The sequence below is a fragment of the Rhopalosiphum maidis genome, chromosome 1, assembly GCF_003676215.2.
Source record: "Rhopalosiphum maidis isolate BTI-1 chromosome 1, ASM367621v3, whole genome shotgun sequence".
Classification (NCBI taxonomy): domain Eukaryota; kingdom Metazoa; phylum Arthropoda; class Insecta; order Hemiptera; family Aphididae; genus Rhopalosiphum; species Rhopalosiphum maidis.
The window spans coordinates 2,168,926-2,189,216 of NC_040877.1; the positions used below are offsets into that span (position 1 = coordinate 2,168,926).

At 25.1% G+C, this 20,291-nt stretch overlaps 1 protein-coding gene across 4 annotated transcripts; it reads left to right on the forward strand.

Moving 5' to 3' along the window:
* The first annotated feature begins 3,644 nt into the window (after nucleotides 1-3,644).
* LOC113555758 (P protein-like) lies at nucleotides 3,645-16,780 on the forward strand. Of its 4 annotated transcripts, none has more exons than XM_026960287.1 (19): nucleotides 3,645-4,413; nucleotides 4,850-4,948; nucleotides 5,130-5,237; nucleotides 5,553-5,646; nucleotides 6,128-6,203; nucleotides 6,286-6,479; nucleotides 6,645-6,742; nucleotides 6,807-6,966; nucleotides 7,129-7,200; nucleotides 7,274-7,405; nucleotides 10,632-10,747; nucleotides 10,883-11,021; nucleotides 13,485-13,620; nucleotides 13,953-14,121; nucleotides 14,399-14,441; nucleotides 14,511-14,744; nucleotides 14,809-15,067; nucleotides 15,131-15,224; nucleotides 16,543-16,780. In XM_026960287.1, the coding sequence occupies exons 2-19, from the start codon at nucleotides 4,938-4,940 to the stop codon at nucleotides 16,628-16,630; spliced, it is 2,223 nt and encodes a 740-aa protein (XP_026816088.1). In that variant the 5' UTR covers nucleotides 3,645-4,413; nucleotides 4,850-4,937; the 3' UTR covers nucleotides 16,631-16,780. The 4 variants fall into 4 exon arrangements, with proteins under 4 accessions (XP_026816088.1, XP_026816111.1, XP_026816096.1 ...); XM_026960295.1 differs by lacking the exon at nucleotides 3,645-4,413 and adding an exon at nucleotides 4,542-4,591; XM_026960302.1 differs by lacking the exon at nucleotides 3,645-4,413 and adding an exon at nucleotides 4,716-4,745.
* Nucleotides 16,781-20,291: the final 3,511 nt, after the last annotated feature.

Below are 20,291 nucleotides of genomic sequence, written 5' to 3' on the forward strand. Positions count from 1 at the left end.
TCTCATCATAATTATTTATAATAATAATTTAATGCTTAATTAGATTGGTGATATACCAAATTTTTTTTATTGAATTCTAATACAACCTTTGTTGAACACTTGTACCTAGGTACCTAATGTATGTATTTGTACAAACAACACAAATGTGATATTTTAAAATTAAATGTTTAACAATAAAATATTTTGTGATTTATTTAATAAATGTATACCTACCTATCCTAGGGGTTCGCCAATATAGGGAACATTAAACTTATCATTGGAATAAATTAAACCATATAATGTATTTACAGGCTAGTGGTATGTAAGTCAACATTTATGTAATATGAACATTTCAATTTTTCATCTTTTCAGTACAGGCATGCATAGTCAAACAATTTATATGTTATGGAAAAAGTAGGAAGTCGGACATTATGCATAATGCCCAATTCGATTTGGACACTGGCTACTGTATGTAGGTTAAATATTTAATAAATAAAAAATCTTACAGGGTACTTAAATAATCATTAAAAAACTTAAAATAGACGCTTCAAATATTAGTTTTTAAATCTGTTTGGTATCCAGTTTGGTACCTACAACTAAAGAGTTATATTATAATCTAAAAGTGGTTTGACATGATTAAAATGAATACTTTTAATTATTAAATTATAATAATTTTAGGTTTTTATTACCTACTAAAAATTAATGTTAAGCACATAGAAATAGCATTATTTTACTTAATTTATTACTACATACACGACTGTAGTGGCACTTTGAGTTACAAAGTCGACCATATTTTAGATTCTGAACGGAGTGATGAATGTATTGATTTTACAATGATATATGTTTTTTTAAATTATTTTTGTGTTTCTCATCACGTTTTGAAGTAGTAATAATAGTAATAGTGCTTTGATTTTTTACTTCAGCCCTTCTTTAGAAAGGAAAATGAGCCTAGTTGGTGCTTGAGAGGGGGGTCAATAGTAAAAAATTTCCAAAGTTTAGTCTAGTTTTCAAAAGCGTCAGGAAAAACCCTGAAAAAGTAACAGAAATACATCGTACATTTTATTTGTTCTAACTAGATATGGGCCGGTTTTTAGAAAATTATTGATTAGGTTAGGTCCGGTTCCAAAATATTCCACATATCAGTTCTCGATAACTGTTCTTTTTAAAAAAAAAGTCTTAAAATTAAGAATAGTAATTAATTAGTTTACTGTATAATACTAAAATTTATACATAAGACATAACACACATCATTGTAAAATCAATACCTTGATTATCATCTCCCAACGGAGACAACGTGTGCTGGTGCCCTTTTAAGAATGAAGGGTTTTTAATTTTTTTATCGAACCCACAATTAACAATTAAGAGAATACCACACCCGCATAATAATATTAAGTTATTTTACACATGATTATTAGGTGTAGATAGCAAATTTTCATTTAGCAGTTTAAATTATAATATGATGTTAGATTTAATATTAGGGTATTAGAGACTAGAATGAACTGATATTGATCTAAAATTAGACTTACAATAATAATAATATTTATTGGCACCAAATAAAAAATTAAAAACATCTTATGAGTAGGTAATAATAATAAAAAAATACATTTAAATACCTACTTACAACGATCAGAACATTATCTGTGTTCTCTCTTATTTACAATATTTAAATTTTATAGCGAGTTATGAGAATTTTTAAATTTTAATATTTTACACACTCATAACTTGTTTATAAATTTAAATATGAAAAAAACTCACGAATTAATATAGATAATGTTTTTACCTATATAATGGTTTGTTTGATTTGATAATAGATCAATTTTTGAACGTAAGTTTTAGAATGTTAATAATGTTATAATGTATTACCACCAAGACAGAGTAAAGGAGTAAACACATGCGAATACAATAGTAGTATAGTACAATACGTTCTCGGGTACCAACTATTGACTATTAGTGAAATATACAATGTACTGAATAGTGATCACTGTCCACTGGTAACTGATCAGTCTCTGACGTCTCTGAAAATGGCCTATTTACTGTAAAACTGTTGGACATTATGGTGCTACGTGCTCTGATGTCCTATACCAATAATATAGTACACAATAAAGGATAATACGACGTAGGCTTAAGTACTACGATAACAATTAGCTATATATAATAATAACATTGTAATGAATCAAAAATAAGCTCGCGCGTTGCTATTGATGAAACTTTACCTTGTAATAATATATTAACCTAGATATTATGGTTAAGTACTTTCAATGAATAATAATTGGTGAAGCTAGAAGTAGCTACTATCCTAACTTTACTATCATTACAGATTTAAGTATATATATTATTACGATTAATACAGGTCGTGAGTATTTGGATTTATTAAGATTATTTAAATTAACTAGGATGCCTGAGTCTGCGTGTCGTGAAAATATTTGTCTATGATACGCTGATACTTTATTATTTACCAGATGTATTAATATAATTTCTTACCTTGGCTGTGTCGAAGTTGGTTGATTGAAGCAAGATTATAAAGATTTTTGATTTTTAGAGATATTGAATAGAATGAATTTAAAACACTTAATTTTTTGATTTGTAAGGAATTATAACAGTAACAACTTCCGTCAATTAAGCAGCAATGGTCCGTGAATGGAGAGTATAGCGATCAACTCAATGTGTTGATATAAGAGGTATATGACAGGCTAGAATGATGTTAGCAGACGGGCTGTATCATGTTAAAAGGGCTCTACTTATAGTATTGACCCTTGGTGCTTGTTGACAGATTTGTTATGTTATTGTCGTTTATTATCAAGGTACATAGGTAAAAGGTGCGTGTTTTTAGTAATGTACATTTTGTCATATGGCTTATGGTATATATATGTATAGGTATAAATAGATTTAATAATAATTTTATATAATATTGAGGTTCATGGGTACAGATATGTTATTATAAAGATTGTAATATTAGTGTATTAGATATAGTAATGATATTTGATTAATGGCAAGTATAAGTGTTATTAGTTATTATTATTAATAAGTATAGTTTTGATTGTTATAATGGGGTACAAAGATGTGTTATGGTCAGTCATATATTTTGATATTATGCATACTTTTGGATATTGTACTATGGTGTTTTAGATATTTATAATAGGTGTGTTATGACTTATGATTAACATAATTGAAATGATGATATTCGTAATATTATGAATATCATTACAACATGACGCACAATAAGAATATTACGACGTAGAAATAAACATATACATGTAATGGGGAGTATCTACACACCTGGGCGGTAGAATGTTATGCCTAATCGATATAAAGAATAATAATAAGAGAATTAAAAACATCTATCACTTTAACCTTCGGAAATCGGAGATGAACGAACTCAACGATACATTGTAAGCCTATAATCGAAAATATGATTTTAAATTAATCTCGAGTTCTGAGAATCTTGAGCGAGGCTGACCACAGTCGGGTGGGTAAGCATCACCAGATGTCATATACAGATTAATCATCACACGTGCATTTTGAAATGCGTAATAAAGTGAGAACAAATGACGTACTTAGGAATAGCCCAGAGAATACATGAGTAGTAGGTCGGGGGACACTGACTATATAATGGGGCTCTGGAGAGAACTCCTGCAGATGTGATTTATTGATTTACCAGAGTTAGCGCAAGCACCTTCACGTCAGTCTACACCAGAAATCTATCATTTGGACTTAGAATATTTTCAATTAATTTAATAAACAACACTTAGAAATATTTCGACACGACCTGTACTTTCGACGACCAGTTGCTGGCCCACTACAATGGACTTAACTGAGCTTGTATAACTACTACGTTATCGATCATCGATAGAAATAGTTGGACACTTTGTAGCTATTAAATATTAAATAAGTAATGCAATTTTTAAATTTTCATTTGTTCCATTGCGAAATCTGACTGGCGACTGTTTAACATGGGCCCCATCGGCTAGCCACCTGTTTAAATAGTGACTATACTAACTATTAACGAATAACAATAGAAATACGTGTATTTATCCGTAATAATTATAATTGTGACATGTATACAGGAATGGGAAACACCGTCATCGTTTGACGATATTTGTTTCTCGATTACTCTATCGTAAATAATGAATATAAACACATAGACAATATACCTACTATTAATTATTATATAGGGTTTGTAGAAATTAGAAGTTCGCCGTTCGGCCATTATAGATATTTATTCTGTTTATATTATATTGTGTAGAGTGAAATAAGTGCATATTCAGGTGTATAGGTACGTAGGTATTATACAATTATACGCGTGTGGCGTATCGTGATATAATAGTTTAAATAGTGTATAACGTTGAAGTATTATGATTATGATTTTGTACTATCGTTTGATGATAGGCTTATTGTAAGTGCTTACTACACAGCCACACGGGTACCTATAGTAAGGTAGGTATATTAAATTTAAATAATATTATGTTGTTGACTATCTGTGACACTGAAAAGCGCGTCAATTACAAAAAAAATTAACTTATACTACATATTTTTTGCAAATATACCTAACTAAATTAATACTGAACTACAGTCACTGATCACAGAGTGCAATTTGCTGTGGACTGTGGTACAGGTAATTTTTAACAATATATTTCTATCGTTCGGTGATAAAATCTATTATTATTTATTGGATTTTGTACCTATTACATTAATTATTGTCCAACTATTTTATAATTATAATATCCATATTATTACAGAATAACAGGGAAATTTGATAGATATTATAGGTACATATGCGAGATATCATTGTTCTATTTTGTGGTGGTGTTTGACCTGTAACACGTAGATAATTCATAGTAAAATAATTAATATACCTAATATATTTTGTTAGGTATTTTGAGAAAAAAACAAATAATTCAATAACATAAGTTTTGATCATCACCGAAAATTAAAAATAATTTCAACATTCTCAAAACAATATGTATCAAAGGTATGAATTAACTGTTTAAAACTAATTAATCATAGCTATTCATGGGTTATTATTTTTAAATTTAATTTTAAAAATTTATTAACATGTTAAAAGTACCTATCTAAATAACCAAGTAAATGCCAAATCTCTAGTTCTAACTATAATTTAATATTTATTTATTAAAAAAATTAATGTTTTCAAGGTTTATTGATGATTCTTCTGCTGGTCCATCTTCTATAGTAGCTATGACCCCAGAAAAATTACAACCATCATCTCTTAAGTCGACGATGCCAAAATCAATGTGTGAAAAGTATGTTATTTTTATTTATACCTATTTATTTAAAAAAATTACGCCATATGACTTTTATAATGGTTCGCGTAACACCTAAGATAATATAAGTTGGTACTAATATAATGATATTGGATAGTTAGTTATGTATAATGTATACATAGGGTAGAGAGTTAAGTTTAAGATTCTGACTAACTGATCTGTAGTCATTTTGCAGATGAAGAATTTGTAGGTAGTAACCAGAATAACTCAAAAAACTGTTTACACATTGTAGTATTTTTTTATACTTGATTTTATAATTTATAAGTATTATTTTATGATTATTGTTTCTAATAGGACATCAGCACTTAAGTTCTTGCATGCGAAAAAGAAGTCTGGCCGTGAATATACAGTTTCCATTATTCTCATATGTATTTGGCTTTTTTGTACCGTGAGTTATTTGTTTTATTTTGTTGCATTTATAAGTTAAGTCTAAATTAAGTGTAGGATTAGCCTAAATTGTAGCCTGTAGCTCATAATAAGATGATAAGATGTAGAAAAAGTCCACTAGAATTTATTTTTATTTTTTTTTCATAAATTTTTATTTAATAAATATTTTACTGGAGTGCTGCCATTGAGTTATTTCCCTACCAATACCTCCTGACTACTTCCCTCATAATATAAAATTTATTTATTGTATGTATCGTATTTATTTTGATTGTAAATTTTCATATCTTAAATTAAAAAATATTTATCTGTTTGTGTACTTGTTAATACATTAACATTAATTTAATGTTATTAAAATTTTTAGATAGTCTATAGTTTAAAAAGTGGCTTAATTTAAAGTTATACCCTGGCCTACAGCTTAATCTGTTTAGGATAACATACTTAGTGTAGTTTTATCTTACTATTCATTACCTGTTGGCTTATAGATAGTTCTTATGGCAAAACAAGAAAGGAAAGTAGATGATGTCCATCAAATAACATTAGCTCCAAATGAAACTAAAAGTAATAAACATATATATATATATATTTATAACTAAATTATACAATATATTAATACTTAACTGAGAAAAAAATTGTATTTTAGCTCAGATAATATATAAAAATTATATGCCAAACACAAATAAAATACAATTGATATTGGCTGGTGCATTTATGCCTGATTATTATAGTACTTTGGCAACACATTTCTTTAACATTTGGATAGAGTTCAAACCAATTGAAGAATATGATATGCCCTCAAATTTGGGATTGAAATTAGAAAATATTCATCAAAGCAGGGTGAGTTTTATTATAATAATAATAATATAATTAATATTTAATTAAACATTGATAAAATAAAAATTATATTTATACTTGATACAACAATATTTGTAAAATTAAATATACTTAGGTACCTAGTACCTACCTATTAGTTCTTATAATTAATTTGTTATTTAATGAAAGAATATAACTCAAATATGGTCCATACCAATTGTGAGTGAATCACTTGTTGAAGTTGTTCCTGAAATGCACCATAATAAAATCTTTAATTTATTTTCCAAGTAAGAATAGTTAAATACTAATCATGAAACTTAGTTTTGATTATTAATATATAGATTTTTTTAGTGTTACTCTTCGTGGTGATACTAGACTTTGTATGAATACTACATTGAGCACTAATTTTCCTATTGCATTGACGTATGATTTGTTTCCAATCAACACGGAATATGGTATAATTTATGCTGCTTTAGTATTGATTGGACTTTACATATTAATTATAACTGAAGTAAGATTAAATTAAAATATTATTTTAAATAGTTTATTTTTTTTTCTAACAAGCTTATATTATTCTCGTGTTTGTCATGAATTGATATAAATCTTTCCCATTTTCCTCATACAATATTTATTTCATACTTTGAGAAATATTATTAATATTTATTATTTATAGGTTGTACACAAATCAATTGCAGCAATATTAGCAGCCACTATGTCAATTTCCATACTAGCACTTTTAGATGAGGTAAAAAAAAAATTGAATAATTTATTAAAAAATATTGTAACCAATTCTGGCAGTCATTCATTATGTTATGCAGAGACCAACTAAAGATGAACTATCTTCTTGGGTGGATATTGAAACGTTGCTTCTCCTTTTCTGTATGATGGTTATTGTTGGTATTTTATCCGAAACAGGCATTTTTGATTACTTGGCAATCATAGCATACAAAGTATTAAAATAAGCAGTTAATTATCATGTATATTGATGGTGATCCATTTAAGTGTTTTACATTTACATAATTTAATGTAATTGCAAAATAGTATTTTTGAAAAAAAAAGTATTTTTTACAATTTTTATTTTTTATCATTATACATTTTAAGGTTTAATTTTTTTTTTTTTTAATGAGGATACATTATTAATTTTATATTCTGAATGCAAAATATTGCCTTTATTATATTATATCAACATATATAACTTAATATTAACATGTTTTTGTAAATACTATAAAACAGTCAAAATAGGTTCATAGTATATACAGGATGATTCTTTTATTATGAACTACTCATTATTTCAAAAAGTATTCATGTTTTTGAAAACATTTTTTTACATAGTTTCAAGTTGTTAAAATAACATTGTTTTTATTAAAAAATTATATTTTTGAATATTTTTTATCCTTATATTTTTTTAAGTTTTTACTTTTTTGAATGACAGCATAGAGTTTAAATTTCATATTCCACAGCAGAATAATTTTCCGAGTATTTTGTTACATAAAAATCGAATTTAGAGCGAGTAGTTTATGAGTTATATGACATACATATTTAAAGTTTAGACAAGCAAAGTAGTGGAAAAACATTTTGTGGGGTTACCCCGTACCACTCCACTGTGCGCATCAAAATGTTTAATATTTATAACTAGGGCTGGAATTTATATGTAATAAAAAACCAAAATGTACATAAATATGTAATAAAAATGGCTAAAATAAAAAATATGTAATGAAAAAACGTATAAAACTAAAATTAAATTCTAAATAATTTTTGAGTGATATACATATACAATTGATTGTTTTTAATTTATAATCAATTTAGTTTAAAAAATATAAAATACAAAGATGTTTCTACAACCATGCGAACGCAAGTACTGACACTGTTGAAAATTGTTAAATATATTTTAATCTAATAATTGTTGAATATTAAGAAGTACAAATGTACAATCTGAGATCATTAATGTATAGTTATCGAACAGAAACAAAAAAGATAAACTATAACCAAGTTTAACTAATACTTTTATATACTTATTTTCTGTATGCTTTATTCACTTACAATTTTTACGAGTACTCTTATTATCGAAGTCTAAATGTATAATACTACTAAACCACCCAAATTGTCAAAATTTATGAAATATGTAAAAAAAAATTTAAAATTTTACAAATAATGTTAAAAAATGTATTTATGACGAAATATGTAAAAATATGTAAAATAAAATATATCTTATTTTATTGCAAATCACGTGAAATGAATTTATCATTTGCAATACTTAAATTATTATGTTTTAATAAAAATATGTATTTACATACAAATCCCAGCCTACTTATAACTCATAAACTACTCGCCCTAAATTTGATTTTTATCTATCAAAATAGTCAGAAAAATATTTTGCTTTGGAATATGAAATTAAAACTATAATGTCATTCAAAAAAGTAAAAAAACTTAATAAAATATAAGGATAAAAATATTTAAAAATATAGTTTATTAATAAAATCGTTGTTTTTTTAACAAATGAAACTATGTAAAAAAATGTTTTCAAAAACATGACCGCTTTATGAAACAATGAGTGGTTTATGATAAAAGAATTACCCTGTATAGATAGTATAAATTTAATAATTTTTTTTACCAAAAATATAATTGCGTGTATAATACATTTTATAAACATAGAACTATAGAAGTTAAAAGTTCCAGCGACGAATATTTTTGATTTAAAACAAAATAACAAACATAATTATTGTTGTTAAAATACATAATTTTATACAAATTTAAAATTTTAAGTTCTATAAAATATAATCGTGTTTGAAGTTTGTATATTCTTTTGATTTCTTAGTTCCCGTATGAAATACTTAAGAGAAATAAAATATAAGTTTTTTTTAAATTGAAAATTTTTTAGTATATTTTATATAAATGTCAATAAAAAAATATTCTATGTATCAAAATATTCAAAATTTTTGAAAAAGTTATATTATATTCCTCATAAGTAAGTTTTCATACTGGAACTAAAAAATCAAAAGAATATTCAAACTTCAAATACAATTATACTTTATAAAACTTTTAATTTCAAATTTGTATAAAATTATATATTTTAACAATGAATAACAATATTAATTATTTTGTTTTAAATCAAAAATATTTATCGTTGGAACTTTTAACTTCTATATTTATGAAATTTACTATACGCAATTATATTTTTAGTAAAAAATATTATTTAAATTTATATTACCTTGTGTGAAAAGTTCAAAGATTTATGGTTATTTGTTTTTTTTTAATTATAACAAAATATCAAAATGGTTTGAGGAGAAATAATTATCTTATGGTTGTTATAGACAGATATTTTTATAAATTTTCAATTATAAAATAATGTGTACATTTTTGAGATTTAGATAAAATTTATTAAAATTCTAACTTTAAATACTAATAAAAAAAAAAACACCATTTAGTAGGAACCTTGTACCACTTTTTCAAGCATTTTTAGATTTACCCATTTATAAGTTTTTTATCAACATTAATAAAAAAACTTAAAAATTTTTTTTATTTTAACTTCTCTGAAGTACAAACTAAATCCAATTTTCTATCCAAAATAACCCTCTAAGTCAACGTATCTCAAAGTGTGGGTAGCGGCCCTCTGGTGGGTCGTCAGTCAATTTTTAGTGGGTCGCAAACAATTTTTTGAATTATGATGTCAATGTTGTTATTAACCATAACAGAAAACATGCACACATTTCGCATACACCTGATTATTAAAAGTACATTTATAAAAATAAATTGATTATAAACCTATAAAATACTAAAATAAATATATGTATTACAAATTTATACATATTTATATAATACAAATTTTGTTTTTTATAACTACTTTTTGAAAAGTGAAACCATGTTTCAAAAATTTTTCGGGGTAAATTTGGGCCGCGGTACTAAAAAGATTGAGAACCACTGCTCTAAGTTGAAAGTCTAAGCATTTTATTGACTATTATACATGTTGAAAAATAAAACTACACTCACATATCATTTAAAATCATTCATCACTTTGCCATCTAAAAGTTAAAAAAATGATAAAAATATAAATTGCAAAATGTTGTTTTGTAAGGACACCACATTATACTAATCAATATTTTCAAAATAATGAGTAAACATTTAAATAGATCACCATTTAGTATTAATTTAGAAAGCTAATTATTGATTTTATTTTAGGAAACTAAAGGTAAAATTTGGCCATTGATCAATACATTGTGTTTCTTTACTGCTATTGTATCTTCTATATTGGATAATGTTACCACTGTTCTCCTAATGACACCTATAACCATAAGGTGATTATTTTATTCGCCGTATTATTTTAAAAATATATCTAAATATAATTATATGTTATATAGTACTCATCATGTTTCTTGGTATGCTCATTATAATCTATGAATATCAACAGTTATACAAATGTATTGTTTTAGGTTATGTGAAGTAATGCAAATGAATCCAGTACCCACGCTTATGTGTATTATATTTTATGCAAATTTAGGAGGAGCTTTAACATTAATTGGAGATCCACCAAATGTAATAATTGGAACAAATAAAGACGTTATTGCAAGTGTAAGTTTATAGTTTATATTATCAGAGCCATATCGAGTCATTTTTTATCCTGAGGCAGAACTCTATAGCAATCACTATACTCACAGCTTTTAATATTTTTTAATAAGATTCAGAAAAATCTGAAAATTTGTAATTAGGTTTTGAGCTCAACTAGAAATACTATTTTTAATCACACCCACAAGTATATAATACTCAACTCCTTACTCCTTTTATTTTTTTTTTTTTAGTCAAAAAATCAATTTGAAATTTACAAATTATTAAGTATTTAAAAATAATAGTTAATAATAATTTAAATAAAATAATTATTTATTATTTATTATTTATTTATTTTCTTTACTTTTGTGTGTTAGCAAATTTGTCAATGTTTTCTTCATTATCTAGCTTACTAGCGATTTATGTTTCTATTGAAAGTATGGCCATATTTGAAAATCTCTCCTGAACCATTGTAAATCTTAAGTAAGTTTTTATCAATTTAGGTTTGCCGAAACTCCTTTCACATAATGCTGTTGTAAGTTTGTGACGGGCATTGAGAAAAAAATCCTTTTAGCAATTCTTTAAGCTTATTATCATGAATCATTTAACCTGAAAACGTTACTAATTGAATACTTGGCAAAATGTATAAAGCTGTTTATTTAAAATCTTTAATTTCTTCAACTATTTCCGCAGTAATTATATATCTTTATTATATTTTGGTCCTAGATTAGGAGCTGCTTTTTGCAAATCGTATATATTAGTTAATGAATGACTGGAAATAAATTCAAAATTGTTTGATATTTCTATAATTATTTTACACCACAATATCATCTTAGTAAGAAGAATGTTTGTTGAGTTTATTATGGCAATACAAAAATTAAACATAAAATAAAGTCATAAAGATAACATAATACTATTTACTAATAATAATTCAATAATTGTAAAATAAGTAATCAATGAATAAATATACAGTAAAAACACTATAACGAAATTCTTTACAACGAAAAACTCTATATAACGTAAACATTATACAATAATGGTTGGTTTGCTTTATAACCCATTAGTCAATTCATTCCCTATAATGTATAGTCACTCTCAATAACAAAACAATATTTCATGTTTCATAAGACAATTTACCTGTTATCGTATTATAAATTCTAAAAGTAATCGGCAAAAATGCCAAAATTTACAATAACGATTACATTATTTCATTATCTACTTTTAATATCGAATATATTAATTTTATTATCAACGTAATTTCTAACAAAAAAAATTTTTTTTTTAACCCTCTATTACGAAAACTCTCTTCAACGTAAGAAATCTCTTGGTCCCTTCAGATTCGTTATAAAGAGTTTTCACTGTATTTTATATTAATAATTTAATATTACGTTTATGGATCAGTGCATAGTAATGCAAAATATTTAAATATTATGTTGTCAACAATACAGTATTATACAACACCTAATTAATACATTTTCTTAAGTTAATCATTTAATATTTTTGCACCCCATAGCATCAGGCGCCCAAGGCAAGCGCCTCACTTGCCTCACCCTAGTTACGGCTCTGTATATTACTAACATAATGATAAAATATTAAATAATAAATACCTATTAATTTAAGAAATTAATATCATAATATAAATAACCAGGTATGATAACATTACAGACTTCAAGATTTATACCTCAACTTTATAACTAAATACATAAAAATATCTTATTTCAATATTTTCTCTTTTGAATAATTGATATGATTTTGTAAATAGATGTAAATATTTTGGTACCTACTACATATAATATTATCTTAAATTATTAATAGTTGAAATTTAATATTTATGGAAATTTTTCTGGCCCAAAAATAACAGACAAAATTCCATTATTTTATTGTATTAGTTTTGTTTAGTTGCTAAGCTAATATAGTATAGAAATTATACTATTTCCAATTTGTCATTTACATCAAGGACAACTTTATAATAATAGTCTTATATACCATGGAAAAAATGTAATGTTTTTATTTTAATGAGGGATAGCAGGGCCGTATTTAAAAATTTGGTGCCATATAATTTATGCCCCCCCCCCGCCAATTAACAATATTTAATTAGTATAATATTAATATTACACTAATTATTCCATTCATGATCAGGATTCTTTAATATTAAAATTTAACATCAATTAATAAATGAAAATTGTTTAATAGTTTAAAAATGTATTAACAAATTATAATATAATAAAACATAGAAATTTCTTTTTTACAATATAATTTTTTCCAATAATTAAATAAAATGAGATCATTTTTTTTTTCATTATATTTTTAAAATTAATTTCGCTAAAATATTTTTCTGCTGCTGAGACGTGCCGCCCCCAGGCATGTGCCTACCCATATACCCTCCCCCCAAATATGAGCCTGTGGGGATGTTAAAAATTGTTGCATGTGTATATCAACTTTTTTTCACCTAGTTATTTCTGTTATAATTAATAATATATTTTTTTACAGGGAATTGATTTTACAACATTTTCTTTACATATGGGTGCTGGTTTAATATTTATATTTATAGCTGTAAATCTACATTTAAGGTTTATTTTCCGTAATATGCAAGATTTAAAATTTACTGAACCTCCTAATGTCACTGGTATACAACATTTTTTTATTAAATACATTGTTTTAGATATAATTTAATTTAATTCTAGTAATTCAACTTTAAAAAAAATTAAAATTTATTATGTGTCAATTGTTTCCCGGTTTAATTGATAATGTGTTTATACATATTTTTTTTTTACGAATAGTAATATATTTGTACAGACAAATTAATTATATTCATACATATATTTTATAGTAAAAATTAAATAATAAATACAAAAATTACAAAAGAAGAAATAAACAAATAATTATAATTTATAAATATAGTATTTAAATTGCTGCTAATTATTGCTATATTTTATGTTTTTACTTAAATATATTTAGAATTAAGACAAGAATTGGCAATTTGGCAAAAAGCTGCATTTTCTTTGTCTTCGTACTCAAAAGAAGAAGGAGTTGTAAGAGATAAACTTTTAAGAAAATGTAAAACTATATTTTCAAAGCTTAAAGACACTCTTAAAGGTTTCAATGTTGATGTTCTACCAACAGAAAGGTACCTATGAATATAGTAAAATAATATTTCAATACATATTAATAATACCTTTTAAATAATTAATAAAAATTATTTGAATTTAATAATTAACCAATAATTCCTGCATATACCAATGAGTACATTGCTATGTTTGATGGACTAATCAGAGTTTGTATTTTATAACTATCAGTCATTTTTAAAATATAATTTTAAATGTTTCAATCAGAAATATATGTACAATACATTAATCATAAATATTTTGTTTTATGAGATAAATTAATATTATATACATTTTTAGACTTCAAAGTTATGATGAATCTATCAAGGATTTTTTGAATAAGGTAATATGATGACATTTGTAATATTATTTAATTTGAGTTAATAAAATATTATATTATTAATTTTTTCAGGAAAATCATTTAGATAAAAGTCTTTTATGGAAATGTGCTATTACATTAGGATTTGTTATTACTTTGTTTTGCCTGCATTCAATTCCTCAACTGAATCTTAGTCTTGGATGGATTGCTGTACTTGGAACATTACTTTTGCTTATACTTGCTGATCATGTTGATATTGAATGTGTACTAGGCCGAATTGAATGGGCAACTTTGTCATTCTTTGCTGCACTGTTTATTTTAATTGGAGTAATGTAGTGTATTACAAAAAATATTAAACAAAATAATTATAAATATCTGTATTTATTTTTAGGCATTATCTGAGCTAGGTTTGATTGAATGGGTAGGTAAACAGACAGAAATGATAATTATGTCTGTAGCCAAAGAGTACCGATTGTCAGTTGCTATAATTTTAATTCTTTGGGTTTCTACTATTGTCTCCTCATTTGTTGACAATATTCCATTGACTACTATGATGATAAAAGTGATAACTTCATTGTCTCAAAATCCTGAACTAGAATTACCATTACCACCTTTGGTTTATGCATTAGCATTTGGTGGTTGTCTTGGTGGTAAGGATTTAATACATATTTTTTTCACACAATATAATTAGTCAAATCAAAAATATATTTAAGGAAATGGAACACTGATTGCTGCTTCATGTAATATGGTCTGTGCTGGAGTAGCTGAACAACATGGATACCGAATGTCCTTTATGCAATTCTTCAAGTAATTACCTATTTCTTAATTTTTTTTTTAATTAGTTTAGATTATTCTTGGTTATTTTCAGAGAGGAATGAAGATTTAAAGATATAATTTAAAATAATATTGAATATATTTATTTCATTTTTGTCTGACAATAACCTTTAAGAAAAACCACACATACATGTTTAGATGAGAACATTATCTGTTTATTATTTGTTCATTTGGTTTCAATATTCATATTTTTTTTTTCAATATTTACAATTTGTTTTAATAAAGGCATAATGAGTAAATTAGATGAATATGAACAAGTAAAATATAAATAGGTAAACATTAGTAGCGCTTCTGGTATATATTGTCATAATTTTTATTGTTTTGTTCAACAAGTGATGGCAATTATCTTAATTTTATTAAGGTACTTCTTAGCCAATTTCTTTTTAGTCTTTTTTCTAGCCTTTTATGATATTTCAATTTGTTAGTAAAGGTGTCATTTGGACTGCGCAAGATTTACATTTGCATACTTAAAATTCAATATTATTGTGATTAATTCTAGACAAAGTTTTTAAGGCCAGCATAAAAAATATGCTTATTAAAATAAAAAATTGAAATTTTGCCACTTTTTTTAAGCAATTTATAATAACAAAAAAAAAATTATTTTACTTAAAAATTAATAATTCAAATTGTATTACTAATAAGAATTTGCTATGTTGAATGGTTGTAAGACTGAAAAAAATATGCGATCATTATGGCCTCTTAAGGACTTAATATTTTGTAGCTGATCGTTTTCTATTACAAATACCATTCCTATAATTTATACAGATGAAACAAATAGTACAATAAAAAATTTGAAAATATATTTGAATTTGTTCTGTATTTGAAATATTGACTCTTATTTGTCCCCTTAAATTTGTTTTTGAAAATTAGCCATTAGGAATTTATTATATGTTAACTTTATAATCAATTTTAATATGTTTTAAGATTTTTTATTGTATTATTAGTTTTGTGGTTTGTCGTACAATGGACAAAAAGAACATGTTTCTTAATAAAAAATATTACTCGTCAACCATAGATTGATGACATGTGCTCCACAGAATGCCATTATCTCTTTAGAACTTTAAAATTGTAAAACTTTAGTTACACTCTTATGTTATCACTGGTTAGTTACTATACATACATTAAACAATATGCACTCTAGTCCCTTTAAAAAATGTTCCGTATTTAAATATTTTAAATGATTGATTTTAATCCTCCGTAATATAAACTTGATAAAGCTTATCTATAACCACTTAATATTTTTTATATTTAAAAATATTTAAATAATATTTATTTATTTTTTTATTATTAGAGTTGGATATCCAGTGATGTTAGGTAGCATAGTTATTGCTACAGTATACTTGCTTGTTAGTCATGTAACATTTGGATGGAATACATAATGTTGTTTGTTTCGTCAGATTTTCAAAAAAATGTTCCTGTGAAAATATCTAGCTGACAAAAAGATAAATTTATTTATTTTTATATTTTAGTTTGAATTAAAATTAAAATTGTTTAAGTAATATTAAGTATATTTATGATTGTTTATAAAAAAATCCCATTTTTTTAATATTATTATGTATCTAAGTCATATAGTATTGAGTATAAAACATTTTATTATTTTTAAATTTTTAATTATATTCAAATAAATAAATAAGTTATATTTTTACCATGAATTATAATTGGAATTTGTTATGCTATCTTTTATGCATGCAAATGTTATATTATATTTATTTTAAATATAGTTAAATTAAATTTACCATTTTAGTTAAAGAAAATAGCATTCTATCGCCACTATTGCAGTGCAGTGTGGCAGCTGATAGGCCTTTATTAATGTATAAATAATATCTAGTAATAGATACTAGTAATACTAATTTTGTTTTATCTAGTGATATTGGAAGGTATGAAATGAACAATCTAATAAAGAATACTTTTATTTTGTATTCAGAATACAAATTTGAATAAATGAATATTGAAGTATTCAGAATATTTATTCAAATATTCTAATATTTTTAGAATATACATTTTTTTATTTGCTAATTTTTGCCAGTTTTTGAATGGTTCGAATCTGACGTTGTAATAAATACATAATAATTTATAATTTATCGCTAATTGAATTTATTTTATTTAAACTAATTTTTGTGATTTATACTATGAACGATTTTTAAATGAAAAATTTATTTTGTCACAAATTTGGCATTTAAAATTATTTTTTGAGTTTAAAATAAACGTATATTTTAATGAATAAAAAAACAAAAAATAAATTATTCAGAATACCTGTTCAAATATTTTTTTCAAAAAGTACTTAAAATAGTATTCAAATAAAATAAATATTTGACAATTTTATCTGAATACATTTATTAGAATATGTTACGTGACTGGAAAAAAGTACAACACTTAATTGCTAAATGTAAACTGGTTTATTTTGTCAGACAAAATTAAACTAGTAGAGATAAAATAATTACTTAAATAGCAATCAAATGAAAACACGACTTTATGTAACGACATTTATAATTTTATAGATGAATCAATTATATCAAATTTAATACCATTAACAAGCTTATGAATATTGTCATGTTGAATACACTATACACATCGCTTCACGTCTAGAATCTAGTGTAAGCAAATTCAAATGTGAATTATAGATTTATAGCCAGTGGTGTAGTCAAGTGGGGCTGAAGGGCTGCGCCCTCCCCCCACCCGAAAATAAAAGGAAATTTTAAAATTATTTTAATTTTTAATGGTCTATGAAAATCGCTATTAAAAATCTTAAATTGTATTTTATAAAAATTGATCGGCCCCCGCCGAAAAAAAATCCTGGCTACGCCACTATTTATACTTTATAGCTCTATAATTGTTTATTTCCAACGGGAAATGAAATTTAAAATTTAGGTATTTAAAAAAACGATTATAAACTTTTTTGATTAATTTACTTTTTAGGTTAGTATGTGGTTGAATGGTTCCATATAATGGAGCCATGTACTAAATAAACCTAACTAGAGACAAGTACAAAAAAAGTAAAGAGCTTTAAATGATATAGGGTCTGTAAATGTAGGTATGATGTTTAATAAAACCTAATGGTTTTAATTTAAAGATCTATTTACAGCGGTGCATACTAGCTGTCTCCCAAAATATACGAATTGCCTCACATCCTTTTCGTAAATAAAAAGGTTGATATGCACTAGTTGCCTCTGATGATCAGGTAGTTCATAATTTTATACGAGTTTCCTGATTGTCTTCCAATAATTTCTACAGTAGTTGCCTTTCGATCTTTTGTATACAATTAAGTACCTAGTAGTTTTTAAACTTCACTATAATTTATACACACTTATGTTATAACTTATAAAGTTATAATAATGTAAATTAAGTTTACAAAAACATAATAATTTCTATTATTTATATACGATATACCATTATTATAAATATTATAGTTATTTATAGAATTAGGTAGGTATTTAATTTTTTTTTAATGAGTTAATGTTTTATTATTATTAAAAATATAAATATATAATTATATTTATATTATATATTTAATTGGTCCAAATAATACAAATAGTCAATAGATATAGATAGTTAGGTAGGTACCTTAAAATAAGTCAAAAATGTAATTGTGTTTGGAGTTTTGGACGTAGTTAAGTTTATAACAGTTTAATATACGTAAAAATTAAAAATCCTAACGAATAATGCTTTTAATTGATAATAAAATAATTAACATATTATTTATCGTTTTAATAACTAATTTTTCAGTCCGGTGTTGACTTGCACTATGCAGCCTGCAATACAACATTTTTACATGCTTACATGCAAGCCAAAGGCAGATTTACGGGGAGGGTGAAGTTGCGATCCCCCCCCCTAAGCCTTTATTTTGTACTACAGATATTTTTGATATAGGTATATACTATATAGTCATACAGATATAGATAAATATTCCTATTCATCTCCTCTTAAACATGCTTCAGATCCACTCCTGATGCAAGTGGCGTTATGTGAAATGCGTTATACTGATTTTTAATTATGAAATTAGCTCAAGCTCACGGAATTTATTTTATCGAATGCATCTTCACTTTCAACATAAATAATATAAGACTCCGGAAACCATTAAACCTAAAACGGTCGCACCATCTTCGTTTAATTCATAAGGGGAAAACCCAAATAAATATCATTCGTTTCGTTGTCTCGATGACTCAAAAGAACTGTACACCTCCTGCAGACCTGCAGTTCTGTCATGTGGGACATACTAAAAAGCAGACCTGCAGACCCATATACATACTATAGCAGTGAAATGCAGACCAGCATAATCAATGTATCTGTTATCTACTAACTGTTGTCAGAAAATTATAAGTGTAGATTTGTAAATGATGCAGATGTACTCAATATAATCATCAATCGACGAATCTATTGTTACCTTTCAATATTTTTTAATTGAAAAATTATTAACTTAGAAGAGCTTTTCAGCTTTGTATTACATTTGCAAGCATTTCTACTCAACAAATAACTTTTAATCGATATTTATTGAAAAAACTAAAAAAATATTAAAATTTAATAATTGTATTATTTTTTTATATTAAATATAAAATAATAATACAATTTGTTAAACATTGTAAGTATCTATAGTTACTAGTTTTCGAGTTACATCAAAAAAAAAAAATTGAATTTATATAAAATGTTATGTTTTTTTAAATTTTTTTTTGTTTTTCCCAGTTGTAAAAATAAACACAGGGAATCTTTTATTTTTGCCCCCCCCCCCTTAAAATACTAACTAGATCCAATATTTTATCAAAATCCACACCCAAGTTTGAAAATTGAAGCATTTTTATTACTGTAGATTTTTTATAAGTTTATGACTTATATATTTCACTAATGAAAAAAAATTCATATCGTATAATCACTATAATCAATAAGTTCATTGCTCCACTCAAAATCTAAAATAAATATAATATTTTTTTTTATTTAGATACATCGTGTCAAATAATATATATCATTATTTATTATGTTGGATAATTTAGAAAGAATTTCCTACTATTATGATCTATTGGTTTATGACAAGTTACTAGTGAGTTACTA